The following is a 22,608-nucleotide window of genomic DNA, read 5'->3' on the forward strand; positions in this document are numbered from 1 at the left end:
GAAACAATTAGCTATACAGCTTGAGGTTCACCATTCCACAAAAAGTATGGATAAGGCAAGGAGGTAGGCCTCCATGAGTTACTGCAGCTAGTACAGGCATTGAATCTATGCTAGTGTTATTCTGCACCACTATCATGCTTTCTTGAGTAGACAACTGAGCTAACCAATTCCCACCATGTTTATCAGAACGATTATACCATCCTATTATTACAAGAAACTGCACAAAGTATCTCAAATGAGAACTATCATTTTGTACAGAAACACCATAGCATCTTGGGGTTCTATTAAGTAACCTCAATAACCTATTGTCTTTTTGTTCTTTTTTAACCAGGCTAAAGTTGGAGGATTTATCTCTTTCTAAAGGGCATTCCTATTGTTGATTTTTGGTCCCAAAATTTATTCCAGACTATTCTCTGCATTAAACTCCAGTTACTTATCTATATATAAACATATACTACAATCACATCACAAATGACTAGATCCAAGGACAATTGTTAACAATGCACACAGCTGTTAAACACAAGTTTGAACCATAATAGTGAACTTCTTTATTTACAATGGGACTTACATAAACAAGATTACTTTAAGACATTACAATCATTTTTGAGTTGTTAGTCATGTATATAATTTGAAAGCCTTACATATCACTACATCTTAACAATATATTCTACTGGTCAAATATGTTTTTTTAGTTTAACAAATGTTGCCTTACTTTAATATTTAAATACGACAAAGCTACACTTCAGTTACAGTTCGGTACCAAACCTAACTCAAATCTGCATCACATTAAAAAACACTCATCAATCCTCATTAGGAATTTAGTTATCAAAAATATGGTTATGCTAGATCCATTAAACCATGCTGCAACACTAGTTTTGCATAAATGCTTGAACAGACTTAGTTGTTTACAGACATCTGACTTTAAATAATTACAAAGCAGTCATTTGGACATAATTTTTTCGTTTTACATGAGCATAGTAAAAGTTGTATACAGTAGTACAATAAGGGAAGTATGTAATAATGACCATCTTCCTGGCAGTTGTCTTAAATTATTGACTAAAATTTAAAAGGATTATGTGTAAAATTTGTCACCTCATTTCTACATAATCCATGTAAAATGTTCCCTATTTGTAAAGAGATTTACATGGTGATGCGAATATAATCAGTAAACATTGAACTGAAAAATGTTGGTTGTGATGCATTGAACTGAGTTTAGTTTGCTCACGATTAGTCAGATTCAAACGTAACATTTGTAACAAATTATTGCCAAGAACAATGTTGCATCTTCAAAAGTTACATTTTATGTGTGCTTAATGTATTTTACCGACAGTAAAGGGAAACTCTAAATTATGTGTTCCAACACTTTTAATGTGCCATTATAGGGCAGTTTTAATGTTACATTGAGTGATAGTAAACTTCTAATAATTAACCAACATTGGATTGATTAGATGGCTGACAAAAAAACCCAGAAGTTATTCTCTCTTTTTGACTTATAATGTACAAGAATTGACACTGTGTAAGTTCCAAGCTCCGCAATCTGTCTGCTTGGTCAAGTTCTGTTTCAGAGTGCGATTTTGATCAACCGTTGCCGGAAAATCTAATTAACACTACGATCCTTTGAAAGGATGAAATAAAAGCAGAACATGCTGGAATTATTGAGCAGGTCTGATAGAACAGCTCTGACAAAAGGTCAGGCAAGCTAAAATATTAATTCTTGTTTATCTCTCCAGATGTTGCCAAATCTGTTGGGTATTATCAGCCTTTTCCATTTTTACTTCAAATTTTCAGCTTCTCCTTTGAAAGAATGTCTCTTCGAAAAATTTGTACATTGTAACACTTCTTACTCTCTGTACAAAAAGCCTTTAGAGATGAAGAAGGCAGCTACATCCACAAATGTGCCTGACATTTGACTTAAAATGTTCAGTCAACTGTATATTAGCATTATAGATATTTTGTATTATATTGGACTCCATTGTTAACAGTATATTAATTGTTCAATGTGGAGACTAAAGTAGAATTTGCCTTAAAAATTGGAAGGTTTTATGTTCGAGGCAGCTCACCTGAAAGACCTTGGTGGTTTACATTAACATTATATCATTCACATGTACAGAATGTCCCAAAGCACTTCACTGTCAATCAATTAACTGTGGTTACTTAGTTTTGTGGGAAAATAGTACTGTGGTGGTTATGTTACTGAGGCCTAGACTAATAATCCAGAGAACGTGTTCAAAGAGCAGCATGGCAGTTTGAGAATTTAATGGATTGTTTCAAATCTAGAAAATATCTCTAATTGTGTAATGACAGGATTGTTTGAGAGGATAAAATAATTCCTTGTAAATTAATTGGACTTTGCAGTAGTTGCCCAATCTTGTTTTCTCATTTGTATATTCTTTCAACTTTAAATACAGTAGTAATTTTAGCTGTTAAATGCTTTGATTTGAGTTGTGATATGCTGTCGACTGCAAAACTAAACATGTAGGTGTTCCATGCATAATGTTTGGTAGTGTACTACAATTATTTTTGGATCAGCCTTTGCAAGGACAGATAGTGTACAGCTTCCATAACATGGGAAACAAAATACACTTGCAGAACTACTATGAAACTGCTGAAGAGTAAATTAAAATGGTACTTCTAAAATCCAAATAGTTACAAACCATGAATTTAAAGGATGACAATAAAAATTAACTTACTAACTAATTTATAAAAAATAAACTAAAGTTAGTTGCATTTGGGCGCTTGCCTCACAACTCAACGGTTAGATAGCATTGTTGCAGTTGTGTACAAATTTCACATTTTGATGGTTGGCATCCAGATAACAGTGTGACACTGGTATCTTAATTGTAGAAGCAATCAAAGGTCACAGTCTGGGTTCACAAATAAGTTCAGAGACAATGGGAACAATTTTCAACTTGACTGACTGGATCTCCTGTTTGATTTCCATCTCACTGAAATTAATGGGATGAAATTTGTGTGGATTTTATATAAAGCAGGTGGATACCCTCTGGTCAGTTATTACACCAGGCAATAAAGCTGATAATTACCCCCAACAAAACAAATGAATGTCACAATTAAGTTGTGATTGAATATAAATAAGATTATATTAGCATTAAATTTAGTTCTATATTTTAATTCCAATATCAATGGTTGCACACTCACACACACACACACACATACATGTCATTTGTTGTATGTTGCACTAATGTAACATTTTCATCCACAACCTTTACATGAGGTAGCAAGGTAATTTGTATTGGCAAATAAATTCTACCCTTATGTTTGTAGGTCCTCAAACACTGAGTAAAAATGTGACCTACACACCAAACACTGCTAATACTGATTATGTCACAACATATAAATGAAGAAAACTAAACACTATTGACAGGAAATCTTGAATATCAAACCAATAATCTTCTGTTTTGCAGAAGCATAAGATTATAGTTAAGCCAGGAAAGTACACAAAGCCTAAAAGTGACTGTCCAAATATGTCCTTCATGGTTGTTTAGTTTTCCAAGTTCCACCTTATGAGAATGTTAAGAAGTGTAGCATAAATTTTTAGATAAATTGACTTCTAAAAATCTAACGAAAAGCAAATGTCTTGCAGACCAGCAGCATAAGATACTGCTGTAGCAAGGAGTAGGGTGCAACAAGGTAGTTTGAAAAGCAAGCAGTTTACCCTTTTGCAAAAGAGTGCATCATATGGGGTGTGTGGGAAGGAAATTGTGTGCAGAAAATAAACTATAGAGATTAAGATTAGTTTTCAGTCGGGAGGTTATTTTTTAAAGCTGTAACTACTGCTTGTTAGGTATTTGGCAAAACTGGTACACAAACTTCCAAAAGGTTTTATTAATAATATACGTTATTAAGTTGGTTGATTTTGCATGCTACAACCTACTTATGCACATCATAATTATTTACCATTACTCTCAAAAGATGTAATAACAAAACTGTTGTATAAATCTATTGTTCTACTCGCTGTGTAATACAAACATAGAGGGAATAATTCTAAGGCATAACGGATCATAGTACTGGCTCAAATTCACATTAAAAAAAACGTTTGGGTTCTCAACATTCTGTATTGTCATGGTTTACCTGAATATTGTCATCATAAAATGATTTAGGAACCAAAATCTAGATCTAACATACATTTATAATAATTTCGTAGTCGATACGAGTAAAGATAGATTTACAAACAAATTTTAGCTCAGAGAAATTGTGGTTTAAGGACTGCACCTTACTAAACATGGGCATCATCAAGAATCAACTGGTTGACTACTGTATAATGATGTTTTATATCATAGATTATCATAGAATTTACAGTACAGGAGGCCATTCGGCCCATCGAGTCTGCACTGGCTCTTGGAAAGAGCACCCTACCCAAGGTCAACACTTCCACCCTATCCCCATAACCCAGTAACCCCATCCAACACTAAGGGCAATTTTGGACACTAAGGGCAATTTATCATGGCCAATCCACCTAACCTGCACATCTTTGGACTGTGGGAGGAAACCGGAGCACCCGGAGGAAACCCACGCAGACACGGGGAGGATGTGCAGACTCCGCACAGACAGTGGCCCAAGCCGGAATCGAACCTGGGTCCCTAGAGCTGTGAAGCAATTGTGCTATCCACAATGCTACCGTGCTGCTATGGTTTCAGTAACGGCGAAGGTAACATAAAAAGAGTTATGACAACACTTACAATATTTCACTGCTGTAACTGTTAACTTTTTTTAAGTATCTGAAATTAGTGGCTGCTTGTTGAACATTTATATTATTTACATAGAAAATTCAACTCTAAATTATTGTAAGGTATATATTAGTTGTGATTTTAAAATTAATGGATTTTGATGAAGTTTGTAACACTTTGGCTTATAATTTATTAGTTCAATCACCACATGGGAGAAGATTACAAGATGCACCTCCTAGTTATACAACAAAACAAGAGACCGGCAGGGAAGCATGTCGTCAGCACACTGGTTGGATAGTAATAGAATATGAAATGTTAGAAGGAGAATCCATAAATACAAAAGAAGATATTCTGAATTGCAATTAATCAATAAGATGTAAGATATGCACTTTATTTGGTATATATTTTGTTTAAAAAGCCTTTTTCTTTAGTTTCCAATTGGTCTTCCTCCTGCTCCTATACTGAAGGTACTGACAGTGCTGTAGGTGGCAGCTGGCATCTGGTAACTCAACTAAGCGATCATTATTTCTGTTTGAGCATTGAAATGGATTGAAAACATGCTTTTCAACTATGAAAGGTGTCACAATTGAACCCGATTCTGTCCTTATTCGATAGCCACAAATCATTCCATTAATGATTACTATAGGAAGAACGCTGTCTGATTAAAAAAAATATCCCTACTCTGCAAGCATGCAGCTAACTCGAGTCCCACTGCTGAGATTAGCTAATTCAAAACTGACCAAGGATTAAACCTGAGACTTTGCTGATCAGTATATCTCAAAAGAAGGAGACACTGGAATTTTACAATATTCCTCACCCCTTCTGCCCAGGTGCTTCTGAGGTGGAGTGCAGTGAGGGTGCAGACTCGTGTTTGAGTTCAAGTTATTAGCATAGCCTGATGGGCCCAATTACAGGTTCACTCTGTTGCAGAGGCTTGTGCCCAGAACTTTGGCAAAGATCAATCAATTGCTGTAAGATACAACTGTACCTTTAAGTACAGTTAGAATCTCCAAACGCATTTGCGTTGGCTTAAATTTCTTACACCTGCTTTAGACACAAAGCCCATCCCTGGGACGGAGTTTAGGAAATCCCACAACCAAGCATGGATAGGGGCTGGGGGAAGGGAGGTTGAGGCAAAGACCGGCAGAAACCCAGGGTCACAGGTCTCTGTCCCCTCTGCTTTGCCACGTTCTTTGGAAAAAAGGAAAGATCAATCTCAAGCTTAAGGGAAAAGTAAGTTGCTTTTTCTGGTACGTCAGCAAGCGTCCTTGGTTATCTAACATCAGAAATAGTCTCAATCAATTTACTTGCAATGAAATCCAATGATTTATTGTGAAAGGACACCACACTAGGTGTGCATGGAATGTCATGTCCACTCACAGAGCAAGAATGCCATTTGTAGGCCTGCAAGATATTATAATCAGCCTTCAGTCTCCGTAAACCAATTTGCTGTTGTAACCAGAATGCAGCTTATCTTAATCAGAATCCTCCTTCTTCATAAAAGTACAGGTGAAAGGACTAAAAGCCTTTAAATATAAGTCACCATGTAAAACAAGGACATTTCCTCAAAATGATGGTAAAATTATAAGGGAGCAGAGGATGAGGGAGAAGAAAACACAGCAAAGATATATCTAAAGGAAGACAAACTACATAGATTAGAGAAATCAGGCAATGATTAAAAGTTGAAGTACAAAGCCAATTATCTGATAGATAAGGATCTTGTGATGGTGAACCTGAAATATTACAGTACATAGAGCGGGCCACCATTGTTGCAGTGAGCAAACAACTAATTTAGTGGCAAGTCAAACTTGATCACATGCTGGCAGCAAACACCTACCAAGCCAGATGGGATTAAAACTTCAGGGAGATTAATCAAACATTAAAATCCAGAATAGCCGATTTGGGGAGGAGGATACAATTTTTGTAGAAACTAGACCTACTTCAAAGAGAAATCTAATTTTAAAAAAAAGTTGTTAATGGACATGCAAGTTCCAAAAGACATTCGGCACTCAAAAATGTTAATCGGCTCTGTTTCATCTGTGATGTGTACCAGGGGCATAACACTTACTTTGGCTTTTTCTTTTAACTGCAGTTGCTGTGACTAGTTTACTTCAAACAGTATAATAGTTGAAGCAGATGCTTCAAAGTCAAAAATAGGTGGCTGCTTTGGTATTTAGCTTCAGAAGCTTTGTAATGTTTCCAGCCATAAGTTGTCAGATATTGGAGGAAGATATAAATTTGGTGCAGAGATATTGCCTTCAATTGCTCTGAAAGAACTTTTCAGGAACAAAAGGAAGAAATGGATATCTAATTAGAAAATGACCAGCCAAGCCATTCAATTAAACTGGAAATCGCAACCAGCATTATTTGGGGGATTAAACTGCAATGTTAACTCTCAAAGTTGTGCTGAGTGTTCTGGAAAATGCATCCAATATTACTTCAAAACTATAATTATTATTTCTAAGACGCTCCCATGTAGATTCCTTCCTGATGTGAACTCAAAATTTCAGCTCTGTGGGATGCAAAATCCAACTATTCACTGTATTTACCTGTGGGAAATCAACAGTATGTTCGAGATGGTGTCTGTAAGCAGCAAAACAGAATGCTGTTTACAAAATCTTGTACCGAAACAAGATTGAGATGTGGGGCGGGTCTGGCGATTTTAACCATTCCCACTGGGCAGGAAATATGCAGCAATGGCAGCCTCCCAATTTACACCCTGCTCCATTTCCTTTCTATTGATTTGAAAGAAAAAGGAAAATTGGGTGGTGTGTGAATCAGGTGAACAACCCACTGTTGTGGTTTCTCGGAATAGTTAAACGGTGGGAACAGTTAAATTCTTCCACTGTCCCAGAATTGACACTGAAAAGTTTGGATAGTGCCAATTAAAATAAAAGTCTGATATAAATATTTCTACTACCTTGAGCAAGTGGAACGGAAATCTATTTTCAATAGAACACATGCAATGCACTCACCGATACCTCTATCTTATGGTGAAATAGTAAATGCACTTAAATGTTACAATGTCAGTTGAGTATTCAGGATGCCCCAACTTGCGTTACATCTAGAACTCTAATAATTACTTAACTATATCTAAGCTACAACTAACAAACTAAACTATAGTAAAACAGTAATACTTCAACATTATACTATATTAATCATTTATCCTACCTATGTAAAAACTTGACATTTTAGAAAGATATGTATAAATGGGCAAAACAATAAAAGGTACTGTGTGCAAAAATAAGTGGTCCAAAAGTCAGGGCTTTTTACTCAAGCCTTACACACTAAATAAACCATCCACATTGAGTGGGAAAGGGTATAAAGTATCCTATCTAAATTAACTTACTATAATATTAAAAAACATATTACTATAAATATAAAATACACAAATTATAAAAAATCTAATTGTATGAATCTATGTGGAAAATACAAATAATAAAAAGGAAAAGGTAAAAAGTGTAAACATTAAAATTTCTTTAAAATTAGAGGTGTGACATTCAAGCTCAAAACTGAGGCTTGTTTCCTTCTTCCTGTTAAATAAATTTTTACTTCTAACCTCCTGCTATTTCTCAAAATCAGCATAACTACTGCTCTGTACCCAACAGCCACACATTATGCCTGGTTTGGATTATTTGCAACTTCTAAGAATTCACATTGTTGCCATGATTCTTAAAATTATTCTGGTTCTAACTTACACTGCAAGATCTCTTCAGTTTGAAGTATAAATGCAGACATGCTGACATATTAACTGTGGCATGTTTGATAACATAACATTTTTCCAATTTACAAACCAAGATGCCTTACTTATTTAAGCCTACACTATTTAACCAATTAAATGTTTGTATCTTTAAGAATCACTTCTTACTTGTACTTTCAAAGATTAAGACTTTTCAATTATGTCTCCTTTCATACGTATGTGTTCCAATACAACAATGGCATTACAAATTCTTCTACTTAACAGATTCTGTTGAAGAAGGTGGAGTAAGAATAGAATCTTCTGCTCTATATTCCTTCCTCAAATGATAATGTGGACTGCGTGTGTAACGAGGTTTTATTCCGACTGGTGGAGGTTGGGAAAAATTTCTTCTGACAGGATGCAATCTAGATTCCTGGAGGCAAAACATATAATACAGGATAATTGGCAACCATGTTTATTATAAATGCTGAAAATGTTAAACTAAACTAATTATAACAGGAAACAAAAATTAAACTTTCTTGTACGGCCCTTGCTGCTTTCATAATAAAGAATAATGTTATTGTTTCTATCATTGTCAAAATGATCTCTCAATCAAACTGAATAAAGTAACTTTTAAAAAAAAAATAGGATAATAATCTGCTTTAGCAATAGATTTCTGAATAATCCGACAACCAATTCATTGGCTTTCTGTCTCCATACTTTTTAAATGGGTTACAAGGCCTAAAACTGGACTTCCAAAAGCTGCCATCAATACTACACTTATTTACATAAAAGCTTGGGTTAATAACTTGTCTTCACCTCACATTGTTTAAAAGTGGATACAAATTTATAATATTCAGTTGTATGAGGAAAGCAAAATTCTATAGTTAGGTTTAGTGATTTTCTTCTTTCCTTGTACTTCAGTTCAAGTCATTCAGAACACTGTAAAGAATCAAACTTTCTTGAAGCCAAACATATGAAAATACGTTCTGGGGATTTATATATTGTGGCTGTTAATTGAATGCACTTAGCAATGGTTTTGGGAGCACAACAATGAACTGTGTGCACTTGCAACCCTGTTAAATGCATTTTTCTTGTTGGGGCTTGGTTGCATCAGTTACAATTTCTTTTTGCTGGTTGCATTAATTAAAAAATGAATTACTCTCTTGGAAGTTGTCTCAATTGTAATATCGGATAAACAAGCACCCCAATTTTGATAAAAGATGCTGTTGGAACATTGTTGCAGGAGGTGCAGCTGGGGAGAGGGAGGAGTTCAGCTTGCTTCCCCAGGGATGGCCATAAGGTGTCTTAAGACTAAGCAACAAAAACATGGCAAGAGCCCCTAACTGCCACAATGCTGCATGCATCATCTATGGGGATACATCTACAGTGCCAGAACAATTCAACAACCTCACAAAAGGAAGAGGAAATCAGGACCCTTCAGTGCTAGTGCATGCTTACTCACTGGATCCATTATCAGAATTTTGCTTACCCATGCATTATTTTTAACCCAATGCTTCATAGATGCCCATTATGCTGTAGTATTCATTTTCCAGCAATTGCCTTTTCGAACACATCTTTCAGCGTAATAACGAACAAGACAATTCAATGATTACCTTTCCCTCTTCACAAGACACATGAATGCTAATTTTATTTAACTGAATTATCAAGATTAAATATGCACGACTTCCGGGTGCGGCGATGACCAGCTAAGTCGCACGTTTCGGCAGCTCCCGGTGGAACGGACTTTTGGGCACTTAATAAGAGCCCCAACGGCAATTTTAACGGCGAAAAGTACTGTGCGGTGAACCAGAAGGGAAGCCCCCCTGGATACGGATGGAAAAAGGAGAGGAAAGTGGCAGGATTGCGGTGGATCCTCTAGAGCAGCGGCAAGGAAGGCGAGCAAAAACCAAGATGGCGTCGGAAGGTGGCAGTTTAATATGGGGCCCTGAACAACACGAGTTTTTGAAATGCTGCGTGGAAGAGCTTAAAAAGGAGATGAAGAAGGAGCTGCTGGCCCCGATATTACAGGCGATTGAAGGGCTAAAAGATGAGCAAAAGACCCAGGAGCGGGAGCTTCGGGTCGTGAAGGCAAAGTCTGCCGAGAACGAGGACGATATACAGGGCCTGGTGGTGAAGACGGAGATGCACGAGGCACACCATAAATGATGTGTGGAAAGGCTGGAGGTGCTGGAGAATAATGTGAGGAGGAAGAATTTAAGGATTCTTGGTCTTCCTGAAGGTGCAGAAGGGGCAGACGTCGGGGCATATGTGAGCACGATGTTGCACTCGTTAATGGGAGCGGTGGCCCCGACGGGTCCGTTGGAGGTGGAGGGAGCATACTGAGTGATGGTGCGAGGACCGAGAGCAGGAGAAATTCCCAGAGCCATAGTGGTGAGATTCCTCCGTTTTAAGGACAGAGAGATGGTCCAAAGCTGGGCAAAGAAAACTCGGAGCAGTAGGTGGGAGAATGCGGTGATCCGCGTATATCAAGACTGGAGTGCGGAGGTGGCGAGAAGGAGGGCGAGTTTTAATCGGGCCAAGGCGGGGCTTCATAAAAAGAAGATTAAATTTGGAATGCTGCAGCCGGCAAGACTGTGGGTCACATATCAAGGGAAGCACCACTACTTTGAAACGGCGGATGAGGCGAGGACATTTATTGTTGAAGAGAAATTGGAATAAGCGGGTTATTAAAAAAGAACGTTTGAGACAAAGTGGTGGGGCGAATATGGGGGGCGAAGAGGGGGGAAAGATGATTTTTATGTTGTTAATCCTGCGACCCGGTAACTTTTCTCTCTTCCACAGGTTGTGGGGGAGGGAGGAAGGGAGGTGAAGGAGCTGGGGGCGTATGCCATTGGGGGCGGGACCAAAAGGGAAGCGCGGGCTTTGTTCCCGCGCTATGATAATTATGGCGGGAATAGGGAAGCAGGAAGGAGGGGGCGTCGCACGGTGCGAGCCGAGGTCACGGGGGGGAAGCCAAGGTCGGCCAGAGTTTGCTGACTTCTGGGAGCAACATGGGGGGTGTAACTACGCTAGTGGGGGATCTAGCGGGGGGGTGGGAGGGGGGATTTACTGGGTTGCTGCTGCTGGGGAGAAGGGGGAGCTGGTATGGGGTGGGGTGGGCGGGGCGGGAGGGCACCGCCTGGGGGGGACACAGCTGCGTGGGAACCGGGTGAGGAGCTGGATAAAAGGGGATGGCTAATCGACAAGGGGGGGGGGGGGGGGTAAACAGCCCCCCAACCCGGCTGATCACGTGGAATGTGAGAGGGCTGAACGGGCCGATAAAGAGGGCACGGGTACTCGCACACCTTAAGAAACTTAAGGCAGATGTGGTTATGTTACAGGAGACGCATTTGAAACTGATAGACCAGGTTAGACTACGCAAAGGATGGGTGGGGCAGGTGTTTCATTCGGGGCTAGATGCGAAAAACAGGGGGGTGGCTATACTAGTGGGGAAGCGGGTAATGTTTGAGGCAAAGACCATAGTGGCGGATAGTGGTGGCAGATACGTAATGGTGAGTGGCAAATTACAGGGGGAGGCGGTGGTCTTGGTGAACGTATATGCCCCGAACTGGGATGATGCCAACTTTATGAGGAGCATGTTAGGACGTATCCCGGACCTAGAGGTGGGGAAGTTGCTAATGGGTGGAGATTTTAACACGGTGCTGGAACCAGGGCTGGACAGATCGAGGTCCAGGACTGGAAGGAGGCCGGCAGCAGCCAAGGTGCTTAAAGACTTTATGGAGCAGATGGGAGGAGTAGACCCATGGAGATTTAGCAGACCTAGGAGTAAGGAGTTTTCGTTTTTCTCCTATGTCCACAAAGTTTATTCGCGAATAGACTTTTTTGTTTTGGGAAGGGCGTTGATCCCGAAGGTGAGGGGGACGGAGTATACGGCGATAGCTATTTCAGATCACGCTCCACACTGGGTGGACTTGGAGATAGGGGAGGAAAAAGAACGGCGTCCACCCTGGAGAATGGACATGGGACTAATGGCGGATGAGGGGGTGTGTCTAAGGGTGAGGGGGTGTATTGAAAAGTACTTGGAACTCAATGAAAATGGGGAGGTCCAGGTGGGAGTGGTCTGGGAGGCGCTGAAGGCAGTGGTTAGAGGGGAGCTGATATCAATCAGGGCACATAAAGGAAAGCAGGAGAGTAGGGAACGGGAGCGGTTGCTGCAAGAACTTCTGAGGGTGGACAGGCAATATGCGGAGGCACCGGAGGAGGGACTGTACAGGGAAAGGCAAAGGCTACACGTAGAATTTGATTTGCTGACAACGGGTACTGCAGAGGCACAGTGGAGGAAGGCACAGGGTGTACAGTACGAATATGGGGAGAAGGCGAGCAGGTTGCTGAGGAAAAGGGGAGCAGCGAGGGAAATAGGGGGAGTGAGGGATGAGGAGGGAGAGATGGAGCGGGGAGCGGAGAGAGTGAATGGAGTGTTCAAGGCATTCTATGAAAGATTATATGAAGCTCACCCCCAGGATGGGAAGGAGAGAATGATGTGTTTTCTGGACCAGCTGGAATTTCCTAAGGTGGAGGAGCAGGAGAGGGTGGGACTGGGAGCACAGATCGAAATGGAGGAAGTAGTGAAAGGAATTAGGAGCATGCAGGCGGGGAAGGCCCCGGGACCGGATGGATTCCCAGTTGAATTTTACAGGAAATATGTGGACTTGCTCGCCCCGCTACTGATGAGAACTTTTAATGAGGCGAGGGAAAAGGGACAGCTGCCCCCGACTATGTCAGAGGCAACGATATCTCTTCTCCTAAAGAAGGAAAAAGACCCGCTGCAATGCGGGTCCTATAGGCCAATTTCCCTCCTGAACGTAGACGCTAAGATTCTGGCCAAGGTAATGGCAATGAGGATAGAGGATTGTGTCCCGGGGGTGGTCCATGAGGACCAAACTGGGTTTGTGAAGGGGAGACAGCTGAATACGAATATACGGAGGCTGCTAGGGGTAATGATGATGCCCCCACCAGAGGGGGAAGCGGAGATAGTGGTGGCGATGGATGCCGAGAAAGCATTTGATAGAGTGGAGTGGGATTATTTGTGGGAGGTGTTGAGGAGATTTGGCTTTGGAGATGAGTATATTAGATGGATACAGCTGCTGTATAGGGCCCCGATGGCGAGCGTGGTCACGAATGGACGGGGGTCTGCGTATTTTCGGCTCCATAGAGGGACGAGGCAGGGATGTCCTCTGTCCCCATTATTGTTTGCACTGGCGATAGAGCCCCTGGCAACAGCATTGAGGGGTTCCAGGAAGTGGAGGGGAGTACTCAGGGGAGGAGAAGAACACCGGGTATCTCTGTATTCGGACGATTTGTTGTTGTATGTGGCGGACCCGGCGGAGGGGATGCCAGAGATAATGCGGATACTTGGGGAGTTTGGAGAATTTTCAGGATATAAACTGAACATGGGGAAAAGTGAGTTGTTTGTGGTGCATCCAGGGGAGCAGAGCAGAGAAATAGAGGACTTACCGCTGAGGAAGGTAACAAGGGACTTTCGCTACTTGGGGATCCAGATAGCCAAGAATTGGGGTACATTGCATAGGTTAAATTTAACGCGGTTGGTGGAACAGATGGAGGAGGACTTCAAGAGATGGGACATGGTATCCCTGTCACTGGCAGGGAGGGTGCAGGCGGTTAAAATGGTGGTCCTCCCGAGATTCCTCTTTGTGTTTCAGTGCCTCCCGGTGGTGATCACGAAGGCTTTTTTCAAAAGGATTGAGAAGAGTATCATGAGTTTTGTGTGGGCCGGGAAGACCCCGAGAGTGAGGAAGGGATTTTTGCAGCATAGTAGGGACAGGGGGGGGCTGGCACTACCGAGCCTAAGTGAGTACTACTGGGCCGCCAATATCTCGATGGTATGTAAGTGGATGGGAGAAGAGGAGGGAGCGGCGTGGAAGAGATTGGAGAGGGCGTCCTGCAGGGGGACTAGCCTACAAGCTATGGTGACGGCGCCGTTGCCGTTCTCACCGAAGAAATACACCACAAGCCCGGTGGTGGTGGCTACTCTGAAAATTTGGGGGCAGTGGAGACGGCATAGGGGAAAGACGGGAGCCTCGGTGTGGTCCCCGATAAGAAATAACCATAGGTTTGCTCCGGGGAGAATGGATGGGGGATTTGGAACATGGCAAAGAGCAGGAGTAACACAATTGAGAGATCTGTTTGTAGATGGGACGTTTGCGAGTCTGGGAGCGCTGACCGAAAAATATGGGTTGCCCCAGGGGAATGCATTCCGGTATATGCAACTGAGGGCTTTTGCGAGGCAACAGGTGAGGAAATTCCCGCAGCTCCCGACGCAGGAGGTGCAGGACAGAGTGATCTCAAAGACATGGGTGGGGGACGGTAAGGTATCAGACATATATAGGGAAATGAGGGACGAGGGGGAGATTATGGGAGATGAGCTGAAAGGGAAATGGGAAGAGGAGCTGGGGGAGGAGATTGAGGAGGGGCTGTGGGCTGATGCCCTAAGTAGGGTAAACTCATCGTCCTCGTGTGCCAGGCTAAGCCTGATACAATTTAAGGTGTTACACAGGGACATATGACTGGAGCACGGCTCAGTAAGTTTTTTAGAGTAGAGGATAGGTGTGCGAGATGCTCGAGAAGCCCAGCGAATCACACCCACATGTTCTGGTCATGCCCGGCACTACAGGGGTTTTGGGTGGGGGTGACAAAGGTGCTTTCGAAGGTGGTGGGGGTCCAGGTCGAACCAAGCTGGGGGTTGGCTATATTCGGGGTTGCAGAAGAGCCGGGAGTGCAGGAGGCGAAAGAGGCTGATGTTTTGGCCTTTGCGTCCCTAGTAGCCCGGCGCAGGATACTGATGATGTGGAAGGAAGCCAAGCCCCCGGGTGTGGAGACCTGGATAAATGACATGGCAGCGTTTATAAAGCTGGAACGGATTAAGTTCGTCCTCAGGGGATCGGCTCAAGGGTTCACCAGGCGGTGGCAACCGTTCGTCGAATACCTCACAGATAGAGGGAATGGAAAAGAAGAAGACAGCAGCAGCAACCCAGGGGTGGGGGGGGGGGGGGGGGGGGGGGGGAGGAGGAACCAGAAGGACTCTCAGGGATGTTTGTGTATAAGTATAATATGTATAGGTTGTTGTTATAGGTAATTGTATACTTGACGGCTGAATTGTATTTTTTGGAGGGTATTTATTTGGGACAAGGCAGTTGCCATTTAGTTTTTTTTAAAATTTTGATGTTGTTTATATATTATTTATTTCTTGTTTAAAAAACTGGCCATTGTTATTTATATTGTTATATTACTGTGTGAAAGATACACAATGTACTGTTATGGTTGGCCAAAAATTTTGAATAAAATATATTAAAAAAAAAAGATTAAATATGCACTGAGTAATTAAATATGAGATGGTGTTGTAGTGATTATATCACTGGGCTATTAATCCAGAGGTACAAGCTAATGCTCGAGGGACACAGGTTCAAATTCCATCATGGCAGGAGGTGGAATTTAAATTCAATTAATACATCTGGAATTATAAAGCTAGTGATAGTGACCATTGTTGCAAAAATCCACCTGGTTCACAAATGCCCTTTAGAGAAGAAAATCTGCTACCGTTACCTGTCCACACTTGACTCCAGACCCACAGCAATGCGGTTGGCTCCTAACTTCCCTCTCAAATGGCCTAGCAAGCTACGCAGTTAAAGGGCAATTAGGAATGGGCAACAAAAGCTGGCCTTGCCAGTGATGCCTACATCCTTTGAGCCAATGAGCTGAGGGCAGAGATAGACACATGGCAGCATGAGAACATCGCTATAACGAAACATGTCTTAAAGAGGGGTACAAATGGCAACTTAGAGGGGGATAAAAAAGGTGGAGGTCTAGCATAACTGGTTAAAGAATGGTTCAGCTACACTGCTAGGAGTGTACTATAGGCCCCCAAATAGTGGAATGGAGTTAGGAAAGCAAATATATATGCAAAGTTCTGAGTTCAAAAACAATAGGTTTCAACTTCCCCAATATCAATTGGGATACAAACAGTGTGAAGAGCACAGACAGCACAAAACTTTGAACTGCATTCAAGAGAACTTCTTCAGCCAGCACGTAACTAGATTTAGTCCGAGGAAATTAAGCTGGGCAAGTGGCTGAAGTAGCAGTGGTGGACTTTTTTGGGGATAATCCAGTTAGATTTATCATCATCATGGAAAAGGACAAAAAATAGGTGTAAAAGTGCTAAATTGGGGGATGACAAATTTTACAAAGCTGAGGAGTATTCTGGTCAGTTGTCTGGAAAGCCACTAAATGGAAAAGCAGTGTCAAATCAGTGGGTGACATTCAAAAGCGAAATTCTACAGGCACAGTGCTGACATGCCCCGCAAAGGAAACGGGTGGTGCTACCAAATCTAAAGCCCTTAGGTTATCCAGAAACATATAGGGTAAGATAAAGCAAAAAAAGAAAGCTTCTGACAGTTACAAAAAGCCTAATACTGAAGAAAACGTGGACGAGTATAGAAAGTACAAGGGTGAAGTAAAAAAGAAAATCAGAAAAGCAATGGGGAATACAAAGAAATATTGATAGGTGAAATCAAAGAAAACCCCAAAATCTTTTACTGGTACATTAAAAGAGAATAACTAAGGAAAGGGCAGGGCCCATCAAAGATGTACATGGTAACTTACTACAGACGTAGTAAGGGCAGGATTCTCAATGAGTACTTTGTCTCTGTCTCCACCAAGGAGGGGGATAACGCAGACATTCTAGTTTAAGAGGAAGAGTGTGAAATATTATATTCAATAAGCATTATGCGAGGAAGTACTGGAGGGACTGGTACCTTTGAAGGTGGATAAATCACCAGGGCAGGATGGATTGTATCCTAAGCAGTTAATGGAAGCATGGGAGAAAACAATGCATGTTCTTAAGGTCATTTTCCAATCCTTACTAGATGAAGACGAGGTACCAGAGGTTTGTTGAGGGGGGGGGGGGCAGAAAGGGAGGGGGTCTTCGGGAAAGAGAATAAGACAGGAGCGGAGGGAAAGCGATAGTATGGCTACATAGGGTCGCAACCAGGGGCCCGGAGCAAAGAAGCACTGCAAGCAACCATTTAGTACGGTCTCTGGGCGAAGGGAGATCTCGGAATACAGGGGCCTACCTACATGGCAGACGCACAGTTGCCGGTTATGTTGGGTGCACCCTGGACAAAAGGAAACCCCTGCGCTCTGGACCTGACCGCTTGGGGAGAACCCTGCTCACGACAGCACTGGCCCCGCACCTGCGGGAGATGTTCACATACTCGCTGACGAGGGGCACACTGCCACCTAACAAGCCTCAATCTCGCTAATACCTAAGAAAGACAAAGACCCGACGGAGTGCGTTCATACAGACCCGTCTCACTACTAAACGTGGACGCCAACATATTGGCCAAGATCCTAGCCAAAGGCTGGAGAGGTGGTCGAAGAGGATCAAACAGGCGTTGTCAAAGGTAGACAGCGAACATCGAACATCAGGCGCCTGCTGAACGTGATCATGACCCCATCCGGGGAGCGAACACCTGAGGTGATCGTCTCCCAGGACGCAGAAAAGGCCTTCAGCAGTGTTGAGTGGAAATACATCAGAGGTATTGGAGCGGTTTGGGCTCGGAACGGTGGGTGAAGCTCCTATACAATGCTCCCATGGCGAGTGTACGGACAAACAACACCAGCTCACAGTATTTCCTGCTGCACAGGGGCACCAGGCAGGGATGCCAGTTATCCCCGCTGCTGTTCACCCTAGCGATGGAACCATTAAGGATCGCATTCAGAAGAACAAAGAACTGGAGGGAGATCGAAAAAGGTGCCAGAGAGCACAGAGTCTCGCTCTATGCGGATGACCTGCTCCTCTGCATCTCGGACCCATAAAACAGCATGGAAGGAATGATCGCAATCCTGAAAGAGTTTTGTACCTTCTCGGGCTACAAACTTAACATGAGCAAAAGCGAGATTTTACCAGTGAACCTGCAAGGGAGAGGGGCAGCACTGGTGTCACTGCCATTTAAACAAGCCCAAAACAAATTCCTCTACCTGGGAATCCAAATCGCTCACGACTGGACGGGGTTCTCAAGTGGAACCTGACCAGTCAGACGGAGGAAATTAAAAAGGACCTACAGAGATGGAACACATCCTCACTCTCCCTGGCAGGGGGAGTGCAGACGATCAAAATGATCCTACTGCCCAAGTACCTCTTCCTACTTAGATCCATGGCGTTTTTATGGGGGGAGGGGAAGAATGCTGGGATCCCAAAGAACGTCCCACAGAAAACAAAATCCAGGGGAGGGCTAGCCCTCCCAAACCTACAATACTACCACTGGGCAGCGACAGCGGAAAGAGTGATGGTTTGCATAAAGAGCCAGAAGCTTAGTGGGTGCACGCGGAGGAGGCCTCCTGCATGGGGACCTCGCCACGGCGGCACTCCCATCCCCACCTAAGAAACACTCCAGCAGCCCAATGGTGGTAGCCACCATGCAAACTTGGAACCAATTACGGCAGCAATTTGGACTGACCGAAATGTCCGACAAAGCACCCATCTGCAATAACCATAGGTTCACGCCAGCACTCACTGACGCCACCTTTAAAAGATGGAGACAGGATGAGTGCACTTTTGAGTCAGGGACCTATACACTGAAGGTAGGATTACAACACAGGACGAATTGACGGAGAGATTCCAGCAAGCAAAGGGCAACAAATTCAGGTACCTCCAGCTGAAAAACCTCCTACGGAAGGAGACAAGGACATACCAGCGACAGACACTACTAGAAGAACTACTGGACGCAGACATTATAGGCAGAGGGAACTATATCGACATGTATTAAAGGCTGTTAGAGAGGGCTGGCACCGAACTGGACGCGACGAGGAGGAAATGGAAGGAAGACTTGGGGTTCGAAATAGGGTGGGGACTCTAGAGCGAAGCACAGGGTGCATTCCACCTCCACATTCGCAAAGCTCAACCTAACGCAACTAACAAGAAGAACTAAAATAGAGCACACTTAACAAGAATTCAAATGAGTAGGTTCTTCCCTGAGGTGGAGGACAGATGTGAACCGTGCCAAGGAGGCCTGGCCAACCACGCCCACATGTTCTGGTCTTGCCCCAGAATTGCTGGGTACTGGACAGCCGTGAGCTTCCTTGTGCTCGGCCCAGCGAGGCCGGTAACACTATTTAACATGAATTAGTCCACTTAGGCTTCTTGCCGCAAATGAAGGCTCGTTAACTGATTCGCCACCACCGTACCTGCCAGTCCCCCCCACCAACAAGGTCGAGCAGCACTTAAGCTACACTTGCTTAGCCAACCCCAACCAGCTCGCAACAATGGCACTGAGGAGGCCAGCCCCAAGATTCGGGGATGCTGACCTGTGGAGGCTGCTGGATGCTGTGGAGGTCAGGAGGAATGTCCTGTTTCTCGAGGGCCCAGGAGGGTCACCCATAGGGCAGCCAGTGTCCCCTGGGATGAGGTGGCGGCGGCAGCGCGCTCGGGAAGTGTGACCAGGAAGACTGGCCTCCAGTGCAGGAAGTGCAATGATCGACACCGGGCAGCACGAATGAGTAGACACCAAAGCCCCCCCACTCCCCGAGACCTTTCTGCCTACGGGAGCATTCACTGGCCACACCGTGCTCAAGGGAGAGCACAACACAGTCGGAGAATCGCGCCCTAAACCTTTACTCTCTTTGGAACTCTACATGTTGCAATCCCTGCAGCTTTTGAGGTAGGCTGCTGAAGTCTCTGGTTTGACTGCTGAGATAATCTTGGTTGATATCATTTGAGCTTTGGAGACCATGAGGGCCCTACCAAAGGCTGCACCCATGCAGGGCTAACTTGGCCAATAGAACATGAGGCAATACGTGGGGAACAAAGGCTGAGATGTAGAAGTGCTTTTCCACTTCCATGAGCCCTTTCACCACCATCCTTCTCATTGCCTAACTGCACTTCCTTCCTAGCATTAAGCTGGAGAGTACTTTGCTGCAGAGCACTGGGTGAATAACAGGCAAGACTAGGGTTTCACTATGGTTGCATTCAGAGTGTGCAAGCCATTGGTGAAGGCCTATATACACTTGTTTGATTGCCTCATTTGAAGCTCCATGGACAAAGATATCGTTGCAAAGCCTGCAACGTTATGTCACTCATGCTTGAGATGGGACTTCTCCAATCTTTTGAGTGTGCAATATGCAGTTGGAAAGGCTTGCCAATACTTTGTCTTATTTGTTGCTGCTCCAAAGTTTATTTTAGTTAATGGTCCCTGGGATTCAGCATGTGTCCAGCTGAGCAGTGGTTGAAGAAGATGCAGGCTTTCTGCTAATGTCCCTGTCTCCATCACCTGTGCTTTCTCACTTCTGGGGCGAAATTCTCCGGAAACGGCGCGATGTCCGCCGACTGGCGCCCAAAACGGCGCAAATCAGACGGGCATCGCGCCGCCCCAAAGGTGCTGAATGCTCCGCATCTTTGGGGGCCGAGCCCCAACCTTAAGGGGCTAGGTCGGCGCCGGACGAATTTCCGCCCCGACAGCTGGCGGAAAAGGCCTTTGGTGCCCCGCCAGCTGGCGCGGAAATGACATCTCCGGGCGGCGCATGCGCGGGAGCGCCAGCGGCTGCTGACAACTTCCCACGCATGCGCATTGGAGGGAGTCTCTTCTGCCTCCGCCATGGTGGAGACCGTGGCGGAGGCGGAAGGGAAAGAGTGCACCCATGGCACAGACCCGCCCGCGGATCGGTGGGCCCCGATCGCATGCCAGGCCACCATGGGGGCACCCAGGACCCCGGAGCCCGCCCGCGCCGCCTTGTCCCGCCGCTAAGGTAGGTGGTTTAATTTACGCCGGCGGGACAGGCATTTTAGTGGCGGGACTTCAGCCCATCTGGGCCGGAGAATCGGGCGGGGGGCCCGCCAACCGGCGATGCGCGATTCCCGCCCCCGCCGAATCTCCGGTGCTGGAGACTTCGGCAGCCGGCGGGGGCGGGATTCACGCCAGCCCCCGGCGATTCTCCGACCCAGCGGGGGGTCGGAGAATCTCGCCCCTGATGCGTGAATCACCAGATGAGGCGTGATCTTCCGACCACGCTGACCAGAAAAGCAGCACACCACGGCGCAGCGTGGCCGGTGAAAGCTGGGAGACCTCGCTCGCAACGCCTCGCGAGATTCAGTGTAATCTCGAAAGACGATTCCCACCCACAAATGGGTGGGTTCAGTTTTGGGCAAATCTGCATATTAGAGTGAGGTAGTAAGCCTTACTCTAATTTGCAAATTCCCAAGGTACCTGAGGAATTCAATCCTTTTGCCTTGGGGACCTTGGGTGAGCGCTGTTTGGTACTCGTCCCCACAAACGGGGGTCTCCAAAGGGATCGGAGACCCCCGCTGAATGCCTGTTGGGCAAGGTGGTGCCCTGATACTGCTGGTGCCACCTGGATACTCTGGCAATGGCACCTGTGTGCCAGCCTGGCACTGCCAATGTGCCCAGTGGTACTCCAAAGCTGGCATTTTATGTGCACGTGCGATTGGGCCAGGTTTACCCAGTGTGGGTGTTTGGGGGAGGGGGGGGGGAGAGAGCTGGGGGATCCTCCCATGCTGCGTTCAGGCTGGGGGGATGTCGGGGATTTTTTTTAATGGGCCTCGCAGATCGGAATGCCATTTTACAACAGGGAATTCCGGCGAGTGGAGCTCCCCATTGTAAAAAAACGAGATTAGGTTGAGGGCAGCATGGTAGCATAGTGGTTGGCACTGTGGCTTCACAGCACCAGGGTCCCAGGTTCGATTGCCTGCTGGGGCACTGTCTGTGTAGAGTTTGCACGTTCGCCCCGTGTCTGCGTGGGTTTTCTCCGGGCCCTCCGGTTTCCTCTCACAGTCCAAAGATGTGCAGGTTAGGTGGATTGGCCATGATAAATTGCCCTTAGTGTCCAAAAAGGTTAGGAGAGGTTATTGGGATAGGGTGGAAGTGAGGGCTTAAATGGGTCGGTGCAGATTTGATGGGCCGAATGGCCTCCTTCTGCACTGTATGTTCTATGTTCTTGGCCACGCAGTCCCCGTTTAGAGGCCCTTTATTCAAAGCGAGTCGCTTTGCTTGCTCGGGTACTTTGTTCCCTTTTGGGAAGATCACGGCCATTGTATCTTCCTTACTAGTCCCACCAAAGTATGAGCATTTGGTGCAAAATCTGACTGAATCTGGTGTTGGTAGACCCTCATGTTCAGTGGCCTCCTTAGAGGAGTCATTGTCGCCCTCCTTTATCACTTCTTGCTTTAAAGCCTTGTGGGAGTTGATTAACATG

General features: G+C 44.5%; 1 protein-coding gene across 1 annotated transcript in view; it reads right to left on the minus strand.

The window, feature by feature from the left end:
* Nucleotides 1-524: 524 nt before the first annotated feature.
* Nucleotides 525-22,608, minus strand: part of LOC140393012 (protein boule-like) — a 285,413-nt gene continuing 263,329 nt past the window's right edge. The window contains exon 11 of the mRNA XM_072478936.1: nucleotides 525-8,797. Coding sequence (XP_072335037.1) covers nucleotides 8,639-8,797 — 159 coding nt within the window. The 3' untranslated portion in view covers nucleotides 525-8,638. The remainder of the gene's footprint in view (nucleotides 8,798-22,608) is intronic.

This window comes from Scyliorhinus torazame, chromosome 2 (genome assembly GCF_047496885.1).
Source record: "Scyliorhinus torazame isolate Kashiwa2021f chromosome 2, sScyTor2.1, whole genome shotgun sequence".
In the NCBI taxonomy this organism is placed as follows: Eukaryota; Metazoa; Chordata; class Chondrichthyes; order Carcharhiniformes; family Scyliorhinidae; genus Scyliorhinus; species Scyliorhinus torazame.